The following is a 16,621-nucleotide window of genomic DNA, read 5'->3' as shown; positions in this document are numbered from 1 at the left end:
AAAGAAAGAAGTGCATTAATTGTAGTTCATTTTAGACAAATAATTCTCCTTCTCTGCCCCTCAGCCACATCTCCATCTATCCATGTGTGGGACGCCATGACCAAGCAGACGCTGTCGGTGCTGCGTTGTTTCCACTCCGGTGGGGTTTGCTCTGTCAGCTTTAGTGCCACAGGAAAACTCCTGCTGTCTGTGGGCCTGGACCCTGAACACACCGTCACCATCTGGAAGTGGCAGGAAGGTAAAACAAAAACACTTTGAGCTCATTCTGGGGATTAGAATGTCCCACTACAATTGAGAGATCACGTTTTCATTGCACTCTGCTTCGTTTATCAGGTGCCAAAGTGGCCAGCCGGGTGGGTCACACCCATAGGATATTTGTGGCTGAATTTCGTCCGGACTCTGACACACACTTTGTGTCTGTGGGGATCAAACATGTGCGATTCTGGACGTTAGCTGGTCGAGCTTTGCTCAGCAAAAAAGGTGTGCTGAGCACCATAGAGGACGCCCGGATGCAGACTATGCTGTCTGTAGCATTTGGAGCCGTAAGTGACTTCCAACCAATATATACATATGAAATCTTAAAAAATGTTTTTATATATATTGCATTTGACCTCATAATTTGACTCTGCTAATATTTAAAGCTCGTCTGATCACAAACTGTCTGCTTCAATGTGCTGTGAATTGTTTTTGCATTGCTTGCTCTGCTCTCGTAGGCCACTAGATTAGTGCAGATTTGTTTTCTTTTCAGAATAACTTGACATTTACAGGTACCATAAGTGGGGATGTATGTGTGTGGAAGGAACACATTCTAGTGAGAATTGTGGCCAAAGCTCATACGGGCCCTGTGTTCACCATGTACACCACACTGAGAGACGGCCTCATCGTCACCGGGGGCAAGGAAAGACCGTAAGTGCTGCTCTTTTACATTAATACACTACATTACACATCAGTGAGCTCACACTACGTAGCAGGGTTGGATGGCCTTGATACCAGATAATGGAAAACATCCCTTTACTTTTATGATTAGTTTTGTATTCATTTAATAATAAGAATAAAATACATATGAGAGGAAAATGCATATTTTTATAGCTGTGAATTTCATCAGCTGAGGGATCATATACACATATGTTTTCCTCCTCAGGTCAAAGGAGGGAGGCGCTCTGAAGCTCTGGGACCAGGAGCTGAAGCGCTGCAGAGCGTTTCGATTAGAAACCGGACAGATCATCGACTGTGTTCGCTCTGTATGCAGAGGAAAGGTAGGTTACAGATAATATTGCACTCAATAAAAGGAACTTCATCATGTGTATTTTGACACATTTCGCTAATTTCTGCATCAGGGTAAAATCCTGGTGGGGACCAGGAATGCAGAGATCATTGAAGTAGGAGAGAAGAATGCAGCGTGCAACATCTTGGTGAACGGACACATGGACGGACCTATCTGGGGCTTGGGCACCCATCCCTCCAGAGACGTGTTCCTGTCTGCGGCAGAGGACGGCACCGTTCGTCTGTGGGACATCCCAGAGAAGGTCAGACATGTTACCTCCATCTCTTCAGAACCATCTCAATTGTTCCCAGGACTTCCATATTTCTTTTTTTTGTGATAAATAATAATATAGTAACTGTAAACTGAAAAACAAAGTATTCAAAAACAAGGGAGGTGCTAAATAAATAATAATAATAATAATAATAATAATAATAATAATAAAAATAAAAATAAATAAATAATTAAAAATAAGATCAATTTAAAATTTTAAATGTTATTGTTAAATAATAAGAAGAAGAAGAATAAATATAATAGAAATTTCAATAAATAGAAATAAAGTAAAAAATAAAATAAATTCACACACCAGATTCCCAGCACCTACTTATACCCCTGTGGTCCCACCCCCACATTAATTCACCGGCACAGGATAAATACAGGGTACATACTGTGTGTTTAAGGCACGTTTAAGGCACATTTACAAAAGAGTAAATAAAACAATATACAAATAAACAAGTAATACTAATCCAATTAAATGAAATACAAAAGAAAATGAATGAAATGAAGGTTGCAACAAAATTTAGAGAATATTATTGATTTACTCCCACCCCTTTAACCCGAACAGATGCCACCACAGAACAACAGGACTGGGACTATATGTTTTTTGCTCCAAGATCTATCAAGCTAGACTCTGTGTTGGTTTCGGTTTCCCCGGAACGTGACAGAAACGTACCCAGATTTTGAAGAAGACGTTGAATATATTGTTTATCTTATAAATGAGGTGCTCGTAGGCAGCTGTTTCCGCTAGGTTATTAAGCACTTCCATACCTGTAGATGTTGCTTTTATCGAGGGAAATCAATATGGTTGTCCTCGTTCACAAAATGAAGTTAATAACAAGTATGTGCTGATCTTGCATGGCCTTGTCGGGAAACAGAAGATGCTGAATAAGGTGAACTTGGGCCACCCAGCGCGCACCATCAGCTACAGTCCTGAAGGAGACATGGTGGCCATCGGCATGAAGAACGGAGAGTTCATCATCCTGCTGGTCGCCTCGCTCAAAATCTGGGGCAAGAAAAGGGACAGGCGCTCTCCTATCCAGGACATCAGGTAATGATAGAAGAGTATGGCACTAAGGTACAGCTGGGTTCATTGATACAGTATGTGGTCAAAGTTTTATATTGAGCCAGAACTTGAATATTTGATTGGCACGTCTACGTCTTTTCCTCAACCATATGAAAGATTTTCTGTAACTATTTAGGAAAGGGGTTACACTGATTTGCCTCATAGTCTGTTTTCTTTTTATTTCTATCCTCCAGATTCTCAGATTTAGTTTGGGGCTAATGGTCACCATATTGGCTTAGTACAGACTGTCTGGTTGGGCCCCATTTGAAACCCCAAGTGGGCACTCAAGGGAAGCTGTGGACAAAGCATGTTGGGGACAGACTTACAGACAGACTTTCGTAACACTGCATGTCTTTTCTTACAGGTTCAGTCCAAGTTCTCGCTACCTGGCCGTCGGCTCTACCGAGAGTGCCGTCGACTTCTACGACCTGACGCTGGGCCCGCAGCTGAACCGCATCAACTGCTGCAGGGACATCCCCAGCTTCGTGATGCAGATGGACTTCTCTGCTGACAGCACTTACGTCCAGGTACAGACTGTGAGAGCGCATGTTTATCTCAGATGCTGGCTGGCTGGCTGTATGACCCCTAACCTCTAACACCTTGAAACAGATATCCACAGGTGCTTATAAACGACTGGTGTACGAGGTGCCGTCTGGGAAGCAGGTCACGGAGCAGACCCATATCGACAGGATCACATGGGCCACCTGGACAAGGTGAGAGTCAGTGTTAAGACTGATACATGCATGTTGGAAACGTAATGGCAAAAAATAAAATTTCTCTCTCTCTCTCTCTCTCTCTCTCTCTCTCTCTCTCTCTCTCTCTCTCTCTCTCTCTCTCTCTCTGTATCCAGTGTCCTTGGGGACGAGGTCATAGGGATCTGGTCCCGCAACACCGACAAAGCAGACGTCACCTGTGCCTGCGTGTCCCACTCAGGCCTTAACATCGTCACAGGCGATGACTTTGGAATGGTGAAGCTCTTTGACTTTCCATGTCCGGAGAAGTTTGTAAGTAGGATTGCATAATATTATTATTACTGATTGTTATTTTGCCAGTAATTGAATATGAAATTAGTATTTACACTATGCCATTTGTCTGATGATTAAAGGTTTGAAATATATGCTGAAAACATAAAGCCACTACGTGTAGAATTTGAAACTTCCTGTGTTTGAAGTTTAGAGATTTTAGAGGCATTTATCTGACTAGACAACACAAAGACGAATGGGCTCAAAACAACACATACAGAAGGTTTTTCCATACGCATGGGCTGGCTTGACTCCACTCGGTTTGACTCGGCACGTCAGCACAGCACGGCAGTTTTTTTTTATTTGCATTGCAACAGGGCTACCTGCTTGAAGCTGTGTGTTGTGGTCAAACGAACGGCTGTAAAACAAGCAATAAAAATCCCCTGTTATTTGTGCTGCTTGTTCTCTTCCTCTCTATAGTATTAAGATACTTGTTTTTATTAAGAATAGCTGCTAACAAAGCATCGCTAATTTGGAGATAAACATCTCATTCCCTACAAATTCTTCACAATAAAAGTCCCCAGTTATTTTGTTATTTAAGAAGCTTTTATTATGAAGCAACAAAATAAGGAAATTATACTAATACTGCACCAGTTTTCACCAGGATTGTCTCACTTTTCTACAAACACAATCATATACCATCAGAATAATAACAAAGATTATATTACAATCACTTAAAAAAAATCTTCACACACTGGCTTTAAATGATTGTTTTTACACATTGAGCATTCTTTCCAATTTCTGAGAAACTAGTTTTGCCAAAATTTTGTGATGGAGATGAAATGATGGAGTTCTGCCTGAGATAACTACATGATGACTTTTTGTCATGTTTAACTGGAACTGTCACTTACCCTGATATTTCGGTGCATTGTAATATAAATTACATGACCACATCTTATAACAAAGCCCTTGACAGATAAATCTGTTGACTGTAGTTTGAAAGATGCCACCTGGATGATGTTTGCGTCATCTTTTTTCAGGGCAAACACAAACGCTTTCTGGGCCATTCCGCTCACTTGACTAATGTGCGCTTCACAAACGGAGATCGCTTCGTCGTCAGCGCAGGTGGAGACGACAGGAGGTACGACTGAGGCTCCAAATGACAACATAGTTTACAAATGATGTGACATTCAGATATTGAGCAACCTTTCCTCTATGTCCTTTTTAGCCTCTTTGTGTGGCGGTGTGTCCACGCCCCTCACTGAGGATCACACCTGGACCATCCTGCCTCAGAAAGTCTCCCAGCATGGCTCTCCAGAGAAAAGGTTCTGCTAAAGGATGCATTTAAACAAAGAAGAGGAGGAGGAGGAGGAGGAAGAGGACAGACCTGGCAGCTTGTAAATGAGTGGTGATCTGACTTACTGCCTCAAAACTAGGTGCATGCATATGTGAAAGGCTCATTTTCATCACAGCGTCAGTCCTGATTGTGAACACAGGCGGAGGGCATACAGCCCTGCTCACACAACATCACATCATCCTTAAAAAAAAAGAAATACTCTTATACTGTATGTGCATATCATTTCAGTGATGGATTTTTTTTTTTAAGAATGAGCGGATCTGTGTCCCAAATGGCAGTTTTGCCACTTGGCGGCCCTATGAAGTTGTGTTACTGACAATGCCATTTTTAAAAACATGTAGCAAACTGAATTAGCCTTAATCTGAGTGTTTAACTTACGAGGGTTTGGATTCTTTTTGTATTATGTTTTACTTTTTGGATCATTTAGTCATTTGTTTGTCCTATTTTTACTGGTGATTCCAAATCCTGTGGCCTTCCTCCTGAATGTAACATCCACTGTTATGTTCTGGATGTCAGCATGCCAAAGCATACTATGCACTGTACACCTGACCTGGTCACTGTGTTACCCCGATGGTCCATTTATGGTTTGTTTATGTGGTTGTGTTGTTGACTGGTTGACCTCAAACCTCCCTCGGCAGTGTTCCCCTCATGACATGTTCAACGTGTGCATACTCGTGTGAGGATTTGTTTGTGGTTAGTTAGTGGGTGTGCATGGCTTTACTGGAAGACAATCCGTCCCAACCAAATTCCTCAGAAAACAAAAAAAAATAACAGCTGTAAATTGATGTTTTCAATACGCAGTTGCAATTCTCTCACTTTTCAGTGTGTGCTGCTATGACGTATTACTGTCGCATTTTCATGAATATGAACGGTGTGACTTTTTTCAACAGTGAGTTAATGTTTTGTGTAATCGGATATATTGCATAAATGGAATGTTTTATCAGAGAAAATATGAAAAAGTGTATTAAGACTAACTATACAAAAAAATTGTTGCTGCATATTTTGATTTACATTATACCAGTGTAAATATCATTTGTATATATTCTTTTTGTATATTTTTTGTGAGATGTTTCTTAAATTCCACTTTAATAAAAAAGGCAACCATGGACTTTGAGTGATATGTATTCACTGAAGGTGATAACATGAATCTAGACCAATTAATAATGCTGACGAAATAACAATTGTAATGAAAAAATCAGTGCTCAAACTAACCTTTTATCAATTAGCAATAAATAGAAACATTTCATTATAAAGTATCATGTGAGTGCAATTAACCATATAACACACACACATTTAACAATAATACATTTAAATGACTGAACATATTAATATCTGAAATTCACTCCATTTTATTTTAGATGAAACAAATATAATATAGCTTAGCTCTTTGCAATCATACATATGGTCTATTTACATATTTTACACACAAAACCAAATCTAAGCACCGCAACCAACAAACACCTCAACTGAGCCTTCATTTTGTCTGAACACATGAAAAATTACAGTTGAATATTGTGAACTCAGGTCAAAATAGCACAATGATTAATCATGACCTCTGCCTTTCATTAAGTTAAAGTAGTTTCACACTTCAAAACCAGTATTTAGAATGCATTATATTGAATAGTGTCTAAAATATTTTATTTTGTATGTGTACCTAATAAACTGGTAAATTTTAGTAATAAGTAACACTGACAGAGAGAAAAGAGAAGCAGGATTATAATTTGACAGAGAAGGAGCTGCCACAGGAGCAGCCATGATCAGCTTGAGGATTCTTGAGCACGAGGAAGGCGGCCCGGATCAATTCCTGGCTGAAGTCCACAGTGGCTCCTTTCACAAACTCCAGGCTGTCCTGATCCACGATAATGCCCACTCCTCCTTGCTCAAACACTCTGGATGCAGGAGGGAACAGAGTTGAATGGATTAGTAGATAAGGAAACAATGAGGCCAGCGTAAAAAAGCAATAACTTGAAAGCTAGATTACCTGTCATCTTCATTCTTGTTAGCATCAACAGAAAACTTGTACTGGAACCCGGAGCAGCCTCCTCCCTCCACATGGATTCTCAGATATTCGCCCTGCCCCATGATCTCCCCTAGTCTCTGTATTAAAAGGGGGACATGAGCATGATGAAGCAAAAAATAACAAGTCTACAAATTCACTTACAAAGTAGCTGCATGGCAGGGCATTTTAATATAAAATGTCTCTGCTTGACTCTCCATAATTATGTTTTAGATATAACAATATTGACAAATAACAATTCACTCATGTATGTACAATATTCCCTTTACAATGAGACTCTTATCTGACATAATGAAGTTACAGTCTTAATGTTTGTTTGTTTGTTTGTTTATTAAGCTCCCCATTAGCTTTTGCATAGCAGCAGTTATTCTTCCTAGGGTCCACATAGTTTACATGGTGACAATACAAAAATACACATTCACACTACTCATCATACACTAACATAACACATCGTAATACACGTGAACTGTAAATAAAACAATAACAACTGACACAGTTTAAATAACAAAAACACAAAGAAAATAGAAAGGCTCCGACTGAATCTATCATGATCTAACAGATAAATATCATCATTTAACATGCCCATAATACCCTTACACACCCAAGAATACGTATTAATTACTAAAGTTTCTTCTTAAGTAATGCTCTTTTAGTGTTTTTTTTAAAACAATATATATCATTTTGTTGTTTAATATGATTTGGGAGGTAATTCCATTCTTGCATTGCTCTGTATATTGCTGTACTTTGACCTGATTTGGTTTTGGTTTCTGCAGCAGCATGCCTTGTGGAATAATTGTGTGAATATGTACTAAAGAATAGTTTTTTGTAAAAAATAAATCTAGCTGTTCCACTGTCTATGCTGGCTCAGATGGGGGATTAATTAAATATTTGAGGGTTTTAAACAGCTGTTAACACAAAACATCTGGACTAACTCCTCTGTCACTGAAGCTGTAGTTTTTTGACATAACTGACTTCCCATACTTGTATGTATAAGAACCACAAACGTATCTGTAAATGTAAATGTTCAGACATGAGAAGAGCATGATGCTTAATGAAGGTTATCTGCTGACCTTCACACAGGACTCAGTGAGTTGAACATGTTCTCCAGATGGATCCAACACAGATAGCTTCTCCTGTGTTGAGGCGCTGCTGAAGCTCTTCTGGAGCCCAGCTGTGTAAAGGGCTGGCTGCTGGGGAAGTCTGTGTAACTGTTGCCTCACATTGAGGCTGTTCAGACGAGTAGATGCCCTGAAAAACAAGCAAGACGTTACGTTATCATCAGATTACACAACAACAGGAGGACGTGATGTAACGTTACGAGCCTTAGCTACCTGAAGCTACCGTCAGCTAGCTAGTTAACTGTGAAACACACAGCTTTTCTCTCCCTCAGAGAGGTTGTTTACAGGTTATTACGATCCCTAACTATGCAAACGATATACAGTAAATTAAGTTTACCTGGCAAGGCTCAAAACTCCTGACTTTGACGCAGTTATCATAGCTCCTCTGACGAATGACATCTTCCACAACAAACAGTTGGTCAGCTTCAACCGTTTCACCCAGCAACTGATGACAAGAGCCACATCGCATTTTCTTATTGGCTGAAGGCTGTCAAATAGATACGCCCACATTGATACAATACGGTTATTTGATTCGTTAGTTTACCTGTCAATCATAAGGTATTTGTGACCTATTATATTGATACCTTAGTTTTGCCTCTCAGGCACAGCTCTCTCAAAATATACACCGCTGCCAACAAGATCCACTTATATTAAGGTTTAGATTGCAGATGACTGAGTTCGTGTACTACTTGAGGTTTTGATCTGCTAATTATAGCGAAAGGAGGCGTTGTCTTTACAGTGACAGGTTTCCTGACAGACAAAATTCCGGGCGTTAAAAACATGCAGTGCTAACAGATAGGCGTCACTCCGATCTCGTGATATCAGGAAATAAAAGGTGGCCAGGCGGCTCTGGTCTCATTTCAGACACTGACACTTCAAAGGTACAGTTTGTTCACTCAGAGTCTCTTATACAGCTTGTACTATGCTTATTAGACTACTATTGTGTTTGTGTTGTTTACCATTGTGCCATTTATGTCGAGGAGTATGTCTTCTTTGTTGTGTTAAACTTTATAATCACTGCTAAACAAACAACACGTTGTGCTGACTGCTCTGAGTCACGCTGTGTCTGGTGATGTTGCACTCTTCTGTTGTGTAATGATGAATGTTTCTTTGTTTTAAGGGTCTCAAAGAAAGAGAGAAACATGGATGTCCAGACTGGTTTCATCGTGTTGGTCTGCTTGATGGGATTCACCTGCGGGGAGCCAGTGAAGTTCATGGACTGTGGTAAGTTTCACCATTTAAATGACCAGATTTAACATTACTGTGTGTTAAACAGCTGAGATACTGTTTTAAGAGTCTTGTATAGGTGCACATTTGTAATTGAACCCAAAAGAGTGAGGAAATCCGTCTTCAAATTGCTTGTTTTGTCCAACTTATAGTCTAATTGATTATCAGAATTGTTGATTTAATGGTCTGTTAATAGACCATTTGACTGTTTCAGTACTAATTGACACGTTTCATGCCTGCATCCACATGTCCCACATTATATCCTCACCTTTTCCTGAACACAATATATTTATCTTATGCACATTAACAACTCCCACATGTGCGCATCTTTGTAGATTTTCAGATTTTCAGTGATGAATTACTTTCCTGAGTGGTCAAGAGATGACACCCTTAACTGGAAGGGATTTTTGTAACACTTGTATATAAGACAGGGACAGGTTTTAAAATGAGAAAAAAAATGAATGTTTAGTCACTAATATTGGTCAAGTACCAAAAATGCTGGATCCTACTTTTCCCATAATGTAACTCAACAGTGACATTGCTTTTTTTGCAATGACTTACTCCAGCCAGTTGGATTTACTATTTGTAATGTGTTTGTCACTTCTAATGAAAATGGAACATTTTAACATCACAATAAGTGATATGGCAACAGTATAAGGTCTACTTTTTTTAAAAAGACACTGTTCTTTTCCCATGTTTCTCTTTAGGCTCCTCTGCTGGCAAAGTGGCCATAGTGGACATTAGCCCTTGTGCCAGTCAGCCATGTCAGCTACGTAAAGGAGAGTCCTACAGTGTCAATGTGACCTTCAACAGTGGTAAGGAGGCTTTATCTTTGAGAAATACTTCTCCCAATAGTCAGAATATAAATGCATGCGTTTTGTTTTTTTATTTGATCTCACCGTCATGTTTTATGTGTTGTAGCTGTGGAGAGCAAGACGAGCACAGCAGTGGTTCACGGTATTATTGCGGGAGTTCCCGTCCCCTTCCCCATTCCCATAGAAGATGGCTGCAAGTCTGGAATCCAGTGTCCCATCCAGAAGGAACAGAAGTATCACTATCTGAACTCGCTTCCTGTGAAGACTCAGTATCCTGCAGTAAGTATTACATGTTAAATTTGCAACAATTCTTTTCAAAGTGTTTTTATTTCAATGTAACCAAATCACAAATAAAACCATGTCCTTTTTTTTTTTTCTTATACTTTGCATGGGTATAGTTGCATCTTTCACTTCCTTGTTCACTGATCACTTCTGTATTTCTAGATAAAGCTGGTCGTGGAGTGGGAACTGAGAGACGACGACAAAAATGACCTGTTCTGCATCAGGTTCCCAGTTCATATTGTGAGCTAAGCCAGCAACAGTACCTCTCTGACAAGTGTTATATTTTTTTATTAAAAAAAAAAAAAAAAAGGGATTCAGCTTTGAGTAAAAACCTGAAGAATGTAAATGACTAGTTAAGATCACATTTTATTCATTCATCAAATTGATTTTTAAGATGTACATCTTCCACTAGTTTGCAAGACTTTGCTGCACTCACACATCTTGAATCCTGCTGAAATGAATAAACTGCTGATTCTTGCCGTGACCTTCCTAACAATCGATTTTAAGAGATGTGAAACTATGCGGTTAATGTTCGTGTGAATGACCCTGAACCACATTTCACTGCAGTGCAAATGTCTTGTCTCACTGGCTGCTGTGTAGTCTGAAAAGGTACACACTGCTTTTTCTTTGCTAAAACTTTTGTAACATTTCTTACTGATCTTGTACTAATAGACATGAAATTGGATATTGTAAGTGGAAATAAATTATAATAAAGGAATTTAATCTAACAAAGTTGCATTATGTGAATCTGATATGAACTGACATTAAATTTTAGGATATATATTTTTTTTTTTGTAAAATGTATGCTTACAAAGGCAATTTTCAACTTATTCCACATACTTATCACACTTGTTGATGCACTCTGAATCTTGCAGGCAAACTTTAAAGCGTCTGAACACACAGGTGTTTTCAGTTAATCTGGTTGATTTGACCTGTGTGTATGGACAGTAATTGACATCTTCCCAAGCTTTGTTGCACCTTAAGGGCAGGATAAATTACTCCTTTTATCATTCTTATGGGTAGATTAAGATATGACTTCATAAATTTCCATCATAACTCCACCTAATTTAAACCTGAGCAGAGGTTTTATCAGCCAGAATAACTGAAAACACGTGTGTAGATGTTCACAGGCTGCAATCAATTTCCCCCAAAACAGCACTTGACGATGCAGTAACTGGCTGAGCAGTGGTGAGGAAATTAACTTTCTTTTGTTTCAGCCTGGGTTTGCCTACTGTCAAACATTTGTAGATTATTTCATGAGGAAAAAATGAAGACTTGTGTAATTCTGAGAATTTATTGGTCAGCAAAGGCCAGCAGCAAGGAATAATAACCATATGAATGCAAAGGGAACATGTTTCCTTAAAATAGATTCCATAACACTGATGTAGAATCATAAACAGGTCACACATGTACAACAAACCTAGATTTTAAAGCAGCTTTAGAGGTGTTCAGTGAATGAAAAAAAAATGCTGTTCTGACAAAATTAACCAAAAGTTTGAAGGTAAGACCACATCAAAAATATATACTGTATTTAAACCTCCACAAGGACTGTTTACTTTTACAGCATAAGCTTGAGTTGCAATGTGGTATGGAGAAAAAAAAAGTAATCCAAATACAATTAACTTGATATATGGTATCGTACACAGTGCCAGCTTTTCCAAGAAGTTTCAATTGTTTCTAATTTAATTATCCATGTGAAAAGTCCCACAAAATCCCTTTAATCTGTCAATACAAAATAAGTAAGCAATGAGTTATTTTTTGTACTTTCCTAACCAAAAGTCATGTCATTAAGGCAGTATATGTATGAGGTGAAATAATACAGCTTTGGCTCTTTCACTGAGACACCTGCTGAATAGGAACTAGTTGGGTATATTTGAGCAGATATCAGGTCACAGCTTTAGTGCAGGCAGGGCAGAGGAGGAAACGGGATCCATAATTCATATAACCTGCTGCTTCTTCTTTCTCGGATCATTTTGATGAGTACAAAAAAGGTTTTCTCAAACATTGTGAGCAGTTACACATTTGTATGGTGCAAGCTGGAAGATCTTTCCACAGTAAAGTCAACAACACGATGTTGCAACAGAGCCCATACAGCCGATACAGCCAAGTAACTAACATGAAGTCATTCAATGGTATGAAAGTCTGAACAAAGCTGAGTTGATAGGGCAGAGTATCTACTTATTGTAGTGGTAGCTAGGCAGGTAGATGTCACATGATAGGCTATAATATTTGACCAGACTTGGTTATTATTGGCTCATATATCCAAATACTCCCACATCATCAACCTCTATTCAACTTGAACAACTTATGCAGCATGTTGGTCCTTTTTTATTGTCCGTTTTGCTTCAGCCTCTCCAGCCGCTGGAGCAAAGCGTTCCCAAAGGCTTCTCTGTAACCCGGACTCAGAGTGTCCAGAAGCGAGTAAACAGTCTCGTGATACTGGGTGTTCGAATCCTCGTCCACTTCATTGAAGGCATAGCCCACCACCTGTTTTGGTAGAGGGATTTATTGTAAAACATGCATACAATGAGTAATAAAACAAGAAATCACTTTGAGTGCAATCTTACCCTTAGTCCTGCCTCTGTGAGCTCCAAACAATACCGGTTTCCCTCTCTTGTTTCCACGTTTATGTGGGCCATATCTGACGCGCTGTTGAGACTTTGTGACACATGCATTTCGACGACGGCAAAAAGTACGTCTTTGACCACTGCTTCTGCCTCCAATCTCATGTCCTTGACGTCACCAAGCACAACGCAGTCCTCGTCATACGAAGAGACGATGGACTCCTCGGGCTGGCAGTCTATCTCCATCCCCTGTAAAAGAACAACAATAACGTTATATTGACTGACTCAGCTGAAGCCCAGATGTTCCTGTGTATGCTGACTGGCACAATGATAAAAAAAAGAGCTCTCTGTGTCCACAATCACTGAGTGCACTTCAGAAACCCTGCAGCAAGCAGCTCTCTACTGCCATGGCAACAAGATACATTTTTATTGGACTACCTGATAAGTATTATCTATAATGAGACAGTAGTAAAGTCGTATAACCTACACCTGTAACATCTGGTCATAAAACCATTAAAATAGGGTTGTGAATCAGCTGCAGTGATGGTTTATCACATGTTTCCCACGGGGCCATTAGCAAGAAGAAAAAAAGAGAACTGAAATATGCATCATGCATCTGACTGTTCTGTGACCTGAAAGTGCATAGTGGAGTGTATTTTTGTATTTAACATCCTTTATGAGTAGTTGTGTGAGAAACGTTTAAACCAATTTAAGTTGGGAACTTGTTGGACCCACTTTAATATTCCATTAACTTCCTGAACTAAATGTAGTTTCACCAGTAAGATAACATGACACACATGTCAAAGAGATAAATGGGTATCTCCCAACGCTTCCTTCTTCCAAATTGGTTCAGTTGGTGCCTACTTGGTTTAGCCGTAATTCATCAGAGCACCGAATCTCCAAAAAGTCCAATGTGTTCCCAGTGACGAAGACTAATGTTGTCTCAGCAGTGCTGAGTTGGCTCAGTTTTTTTCCCCCGTTTCAGCTTATAAATGGTCAAAGCAATAAAGAGCTGATGCCTGAGCCCACTGCTGTGGTAAGGTGAATTCCAGTTGCACCAGCTAGGTTTTTGGTCTTGAAGTATCCTCTGAATATAACAGGCTGCTAAATGCCGACTAATAAATGGTGACCCATGTATTCCATCAAAATAAATAACTCAAAATGACACCTCTTCCATCTCTACAAGTCCCCTATTTGTCCTCCTTAGCACTGTTGCATTTTTGTTAAACAAGTTGAATCTTGTTTTGTCCCATTTATGTCAAGGAGCCTCATATTGTGCATTCCTGTATGAGCCTCTTTTCCTGCATGACAGCTGTAACCTGTTACTGCGCATCTGGCTGCGTCATCCTTCATTCGGTTGGCAGGATGACTTTAGGGGCAATGAGCCCTTGCTAATATAACCACTGATTGTGAAACATGCAGCAACCTTTGCTTATCCTGTCAACTTCTACCTTGTTGACATCTATCTGATGTGGATTTAACGAGTAAAACACAGTGGATCCGTTAATTTTAATGGCAGAAGAAAGTATTATTATGGTTTGTATTGTATATTTAACCAACACACAGTGCCAGTAAAGCAGATTAGAATTAGACAGATATTAATAGACATTTTTCATTTCTCACATTTTCTAGACTGAACCCTTAATGCCGTATTGGGCTTATAAACAAATAGAAAGTTTAAATGATAGTTTAAGACCTATTTTGCACATATGCCTCCATTCAGTAGTGGAGGAAGTATTTAGATCCTTCACTAAGTAAAAGCAGCAAAATATTATGAAACTAGCAGTGCACTTGGAGAGCGGCAGACCTCCGCCAAGGGAGGTTTCATGTACGTCGCTAAAATGGAGTCGGGGACCCCCGGGGGTCCTTGAGGGGGTTCCAGTGGGTCCCCAGCAAATTATTTATTATTTCAACAATAATTTCATCAATAAGCAACACAATGACAGAATGTATGACTATTTTGGTCATGGGTTTCATACACTTTCTGGAATAAAACATCTAAAAGAAAAAATCCTATCAGAAGGGGGACCCTGGGACAAAATCTTATCAAATAGGGGTTCAAATTTGTGTCAATTTAGGCGTCCCTGACGTGATAAAGTTTGGGAACCATTGGTTTAATCTATAAATCAATATTCTGTTACTGTAATGCCTATTTCTATCTTCAAATGTTTTCAGAAACATCTTGTAGTGCACTGTTTAGCTGTAAAATGAGAAAGTTTGTGACCCGGCAGCCATGTTGAGATCTGTTGAGGAAATACCAAGCACCACCCACCAGCCGGAGCACAGCCAATAGGAACGCTCTCTCTCTCTCTCTGAAATGACCTGTGATTGGCCAAAGTCTCCCGTCATCGGCTAGATGTTTTAAAGCCTGAAAACAGAGCCATGAGGAGGTGCAGAAGTCTAGTTTTCTCTCAGAACACTTGAATTACATATGTTTAAAGGCCATTATGGATTTGTTTCCCAATGATGCTAAAAAAACATTCTGCCTACTGCAGCTTTAATGTTTACTATAAAAACATGGACTTCACAGCGACATCTTGCGGACTCTTGCGGGTCGCCTATTTGTGTGGCTGGCTGAGGCAAAATAGATACTGTCCAAACAGACATTATTAGTAATGATCAATATGTGAGGTTAATGCAAATGTTATATTAGGCACCTCAACTCTAATGCATAGGCTCTTTGCAGGAGGAAATTGAGCTCCAGCCAACACGCACTTAGGAATGTTTTGCACTAGACACTTTAGGGGAAGTTGCAATAGCACAAGGCTTTCACAGTATTTTAGCATTTTAGGATTGTATTGGTCTGAATGATTGTATAAATGTAGGTGGTTGTCTTCTATGTTTTTTTATATGTGTGTGCTTTTGTCTTTTGTCTGTTTTTAATGAGCACTGCACCGATACAAATTCCAATCAACTGTGGGTTGACATGGCAATAAAAGTATTGATTGATTGATTGATTGATTGATTGATTGATTATTTGGGATATAACGTTAGTAAACGTTGGCTAGACTGATTACTGTAGCTGACTTAGATGGATAACATTTGCTACAAAATATGGAAAAACTAAGCCCATGCACTGGTAGCAAAACAATGAACCACTCTGATGGTTAATTCATGTTCCAAGCTGTGTTCATGTGTCTCACCTCGGCTCCTCTCTGGTGATCTTCCGGCTCTGTGGAGTCTTCCAGCCCGCTGTGAGCTGTCTCTCCTCGGACACTCAGTCTAATGACTGACGGTAGGTAGATAACTGTTGAGCCTCACTGTGTGGATAACAAGAGACTGAATCACATTAACCTGTTACACCTGTTTCTAGTTTAACTGTTTAAAGTGTCTATAATAACAAACCTAAAAGAAACCTTGACCAAACGAGTATCCCATATGGTCAACACACCACAGATCCGCCATGTTATGACGTCATTCCCTAATCCCACTAGTGATGGGAATTCCGTCTCTTTTTAGTGAGCCGGTTCATTTGGCTCAGCTCACCAAGAAGAGCCGGCTCTTTCGGCTCCCAAACGGCTCTTCATTTTACCACTTCTGCCTTTTTTATAATTCAGCCAAATTTAGCGCTGTTTTGACCTATGATTAGTGTGTGTGTGCATATATCACTTAAAGGGACTGTTTGTAACTTTTTACACGTATAAATCACCCAGGTCGGTGTCTGGAGTGTGGCTGG

The 16,621-nt window shown here is 39.5% G+C and overlaps 4 protein-coding genes across 4 annotated transcripts in view; 2 read left to right on the top strand and 2 right to left on the bottom strand.

The window, feature by feature from the left end:
- The window catches only part of eml5 (EMAP like 5), a 40,280-nt gene extending 34,252 nt beyond the window's left edge, over positions 1-6,028 (top strand). The window contains exons 34-44 of the mRNA XM_074661602.1: positions 65-238; positions 334-542; positions 749-906; positions 1,142-1,256; positions 1,338-1,526; positions 2,416-2,588; positions 2,968-3,130; positions 3,213-3,316; positions 3,454-3,607; positions 4,606-4,706; positions 4,794-6,028. Of these exons, the coding sequence (XP_074517703.1) occupies positions 65-238; positions 334-542; positions 749-906; positions 1,142-1,256; positions 1,338-1,526; positions 2,416-2,588; positions 2,968-3,130; positions 3,213-3,316; positions 3,454-3,607; positions 4,606-4,706; positions 4,794-4,830 (1,577 nt within the window). The 3' untranslated portion in view covers positions 4,831-6,028. The remainder of the gene's footprint in view (positions 1-64; positions 239-333; positions 543-748; positions 907-1,141; positions 1,257-1,337; positions 1,527-2,415; positions 2,589-2,967; positions 3,131-3,212; positions 3,317-3,453; positions 3,608-4,605; positions 4,707-4,793) is intronic.
- Positions 6,029-6,255: 227 nt separating this feature from the next.
- On the bottom strand, positions 6,256-8,548 carry isca2 (iron-sulfur cluster assembly 2). Its single transcript, XM_074661598.1, has 4 exons — positions 8,395-8,548; positions 8,010-8,187; positions 6,904-7,019; positions 6,256-6,811 (listed from the first exon to the last, which is right to left on the bottom strand). The coding sequence occupies exons 1-4, from the start codon at positions 8,454-8,456 to the stop codon at positions 6,637-6,639; spliced, it is 531 nt and encodes a 176-aa protein (XP_074517699.1). The 5' UTR covers positions 8,457-8,548; the 3' UTR covers positions 6,256-6,636.
- A 337-nt stretch (positions 8,549-8,885) lies between these two features.
- LOC141783957 (NPC intracellular cholesterol transporter 2-like) lies at positions 8,886-11,107 on the top strand. Its single transcript, XM_074661600.1, has 5 exons — positions 8,886-8,938; positions 9,178-9,281; positions 9,992-10,099; positions 10,206-10,378; positions 10,544-11,107. Exons 2-5 carry the CDS (start codon positions 9,200-9,202, stop codon positions 10,628-10,630), a joined length of 450 nt encoding a protein of 149 aa, XP_074517701.1. The 5' UTR covers positions 8,886-8,938; positions 9,178-9,199; the 3' UTR covers positions 10,631-11,107.
- A 549-nt stretch (positions 11,108-11,656) lies between these two features.
- On the bottom strand, positions 11,657-16,377 carry gskip (gsk3b interacting protein). The gene is made up of 3 exons (XM_074661601.1): positions 16,089-16,377; positions 12,949-13,194; positions 11,657-12,868 (listed from the first exon to the last, which is right to left on the bottom strand). The coding sequence occupies exons 2-3, from the start codon at positions 13,189-13,191 to the stop codon at positions 12,710-12,712; spliced, it is 402 nt and encodes a 133-aa protein (XP_074517702.1). The 5' UTR covers positions 13,192-13,194; positions 16,089-16,377; the 3' UTR covers positions 11,657-12,709.
- Between the last annotated feature and the right edge of the window lie 244 nt (positions 16,378-16,621).

This window comes from Sebastes fasciatus, chromosome 15 (assembly GCF_043250625.1).
Source record: "Sebastes fasciatus isolate fSebFas1 chromosome 15, fSebFas1.pri, whole genome shotgun sequence".
Classification (NCBI taxonomy): Eukaryota; Metazoa; Chordata; class Actinopteri; order Perciformes; family Sebastidae; genus Sebastes; species Sebastes fasciatus.
The sequence above is the reverse complement of the archived record's forward strand: the minus strand, read 5'-3'. Positions and strand labels throughout refer to the sequence as shown.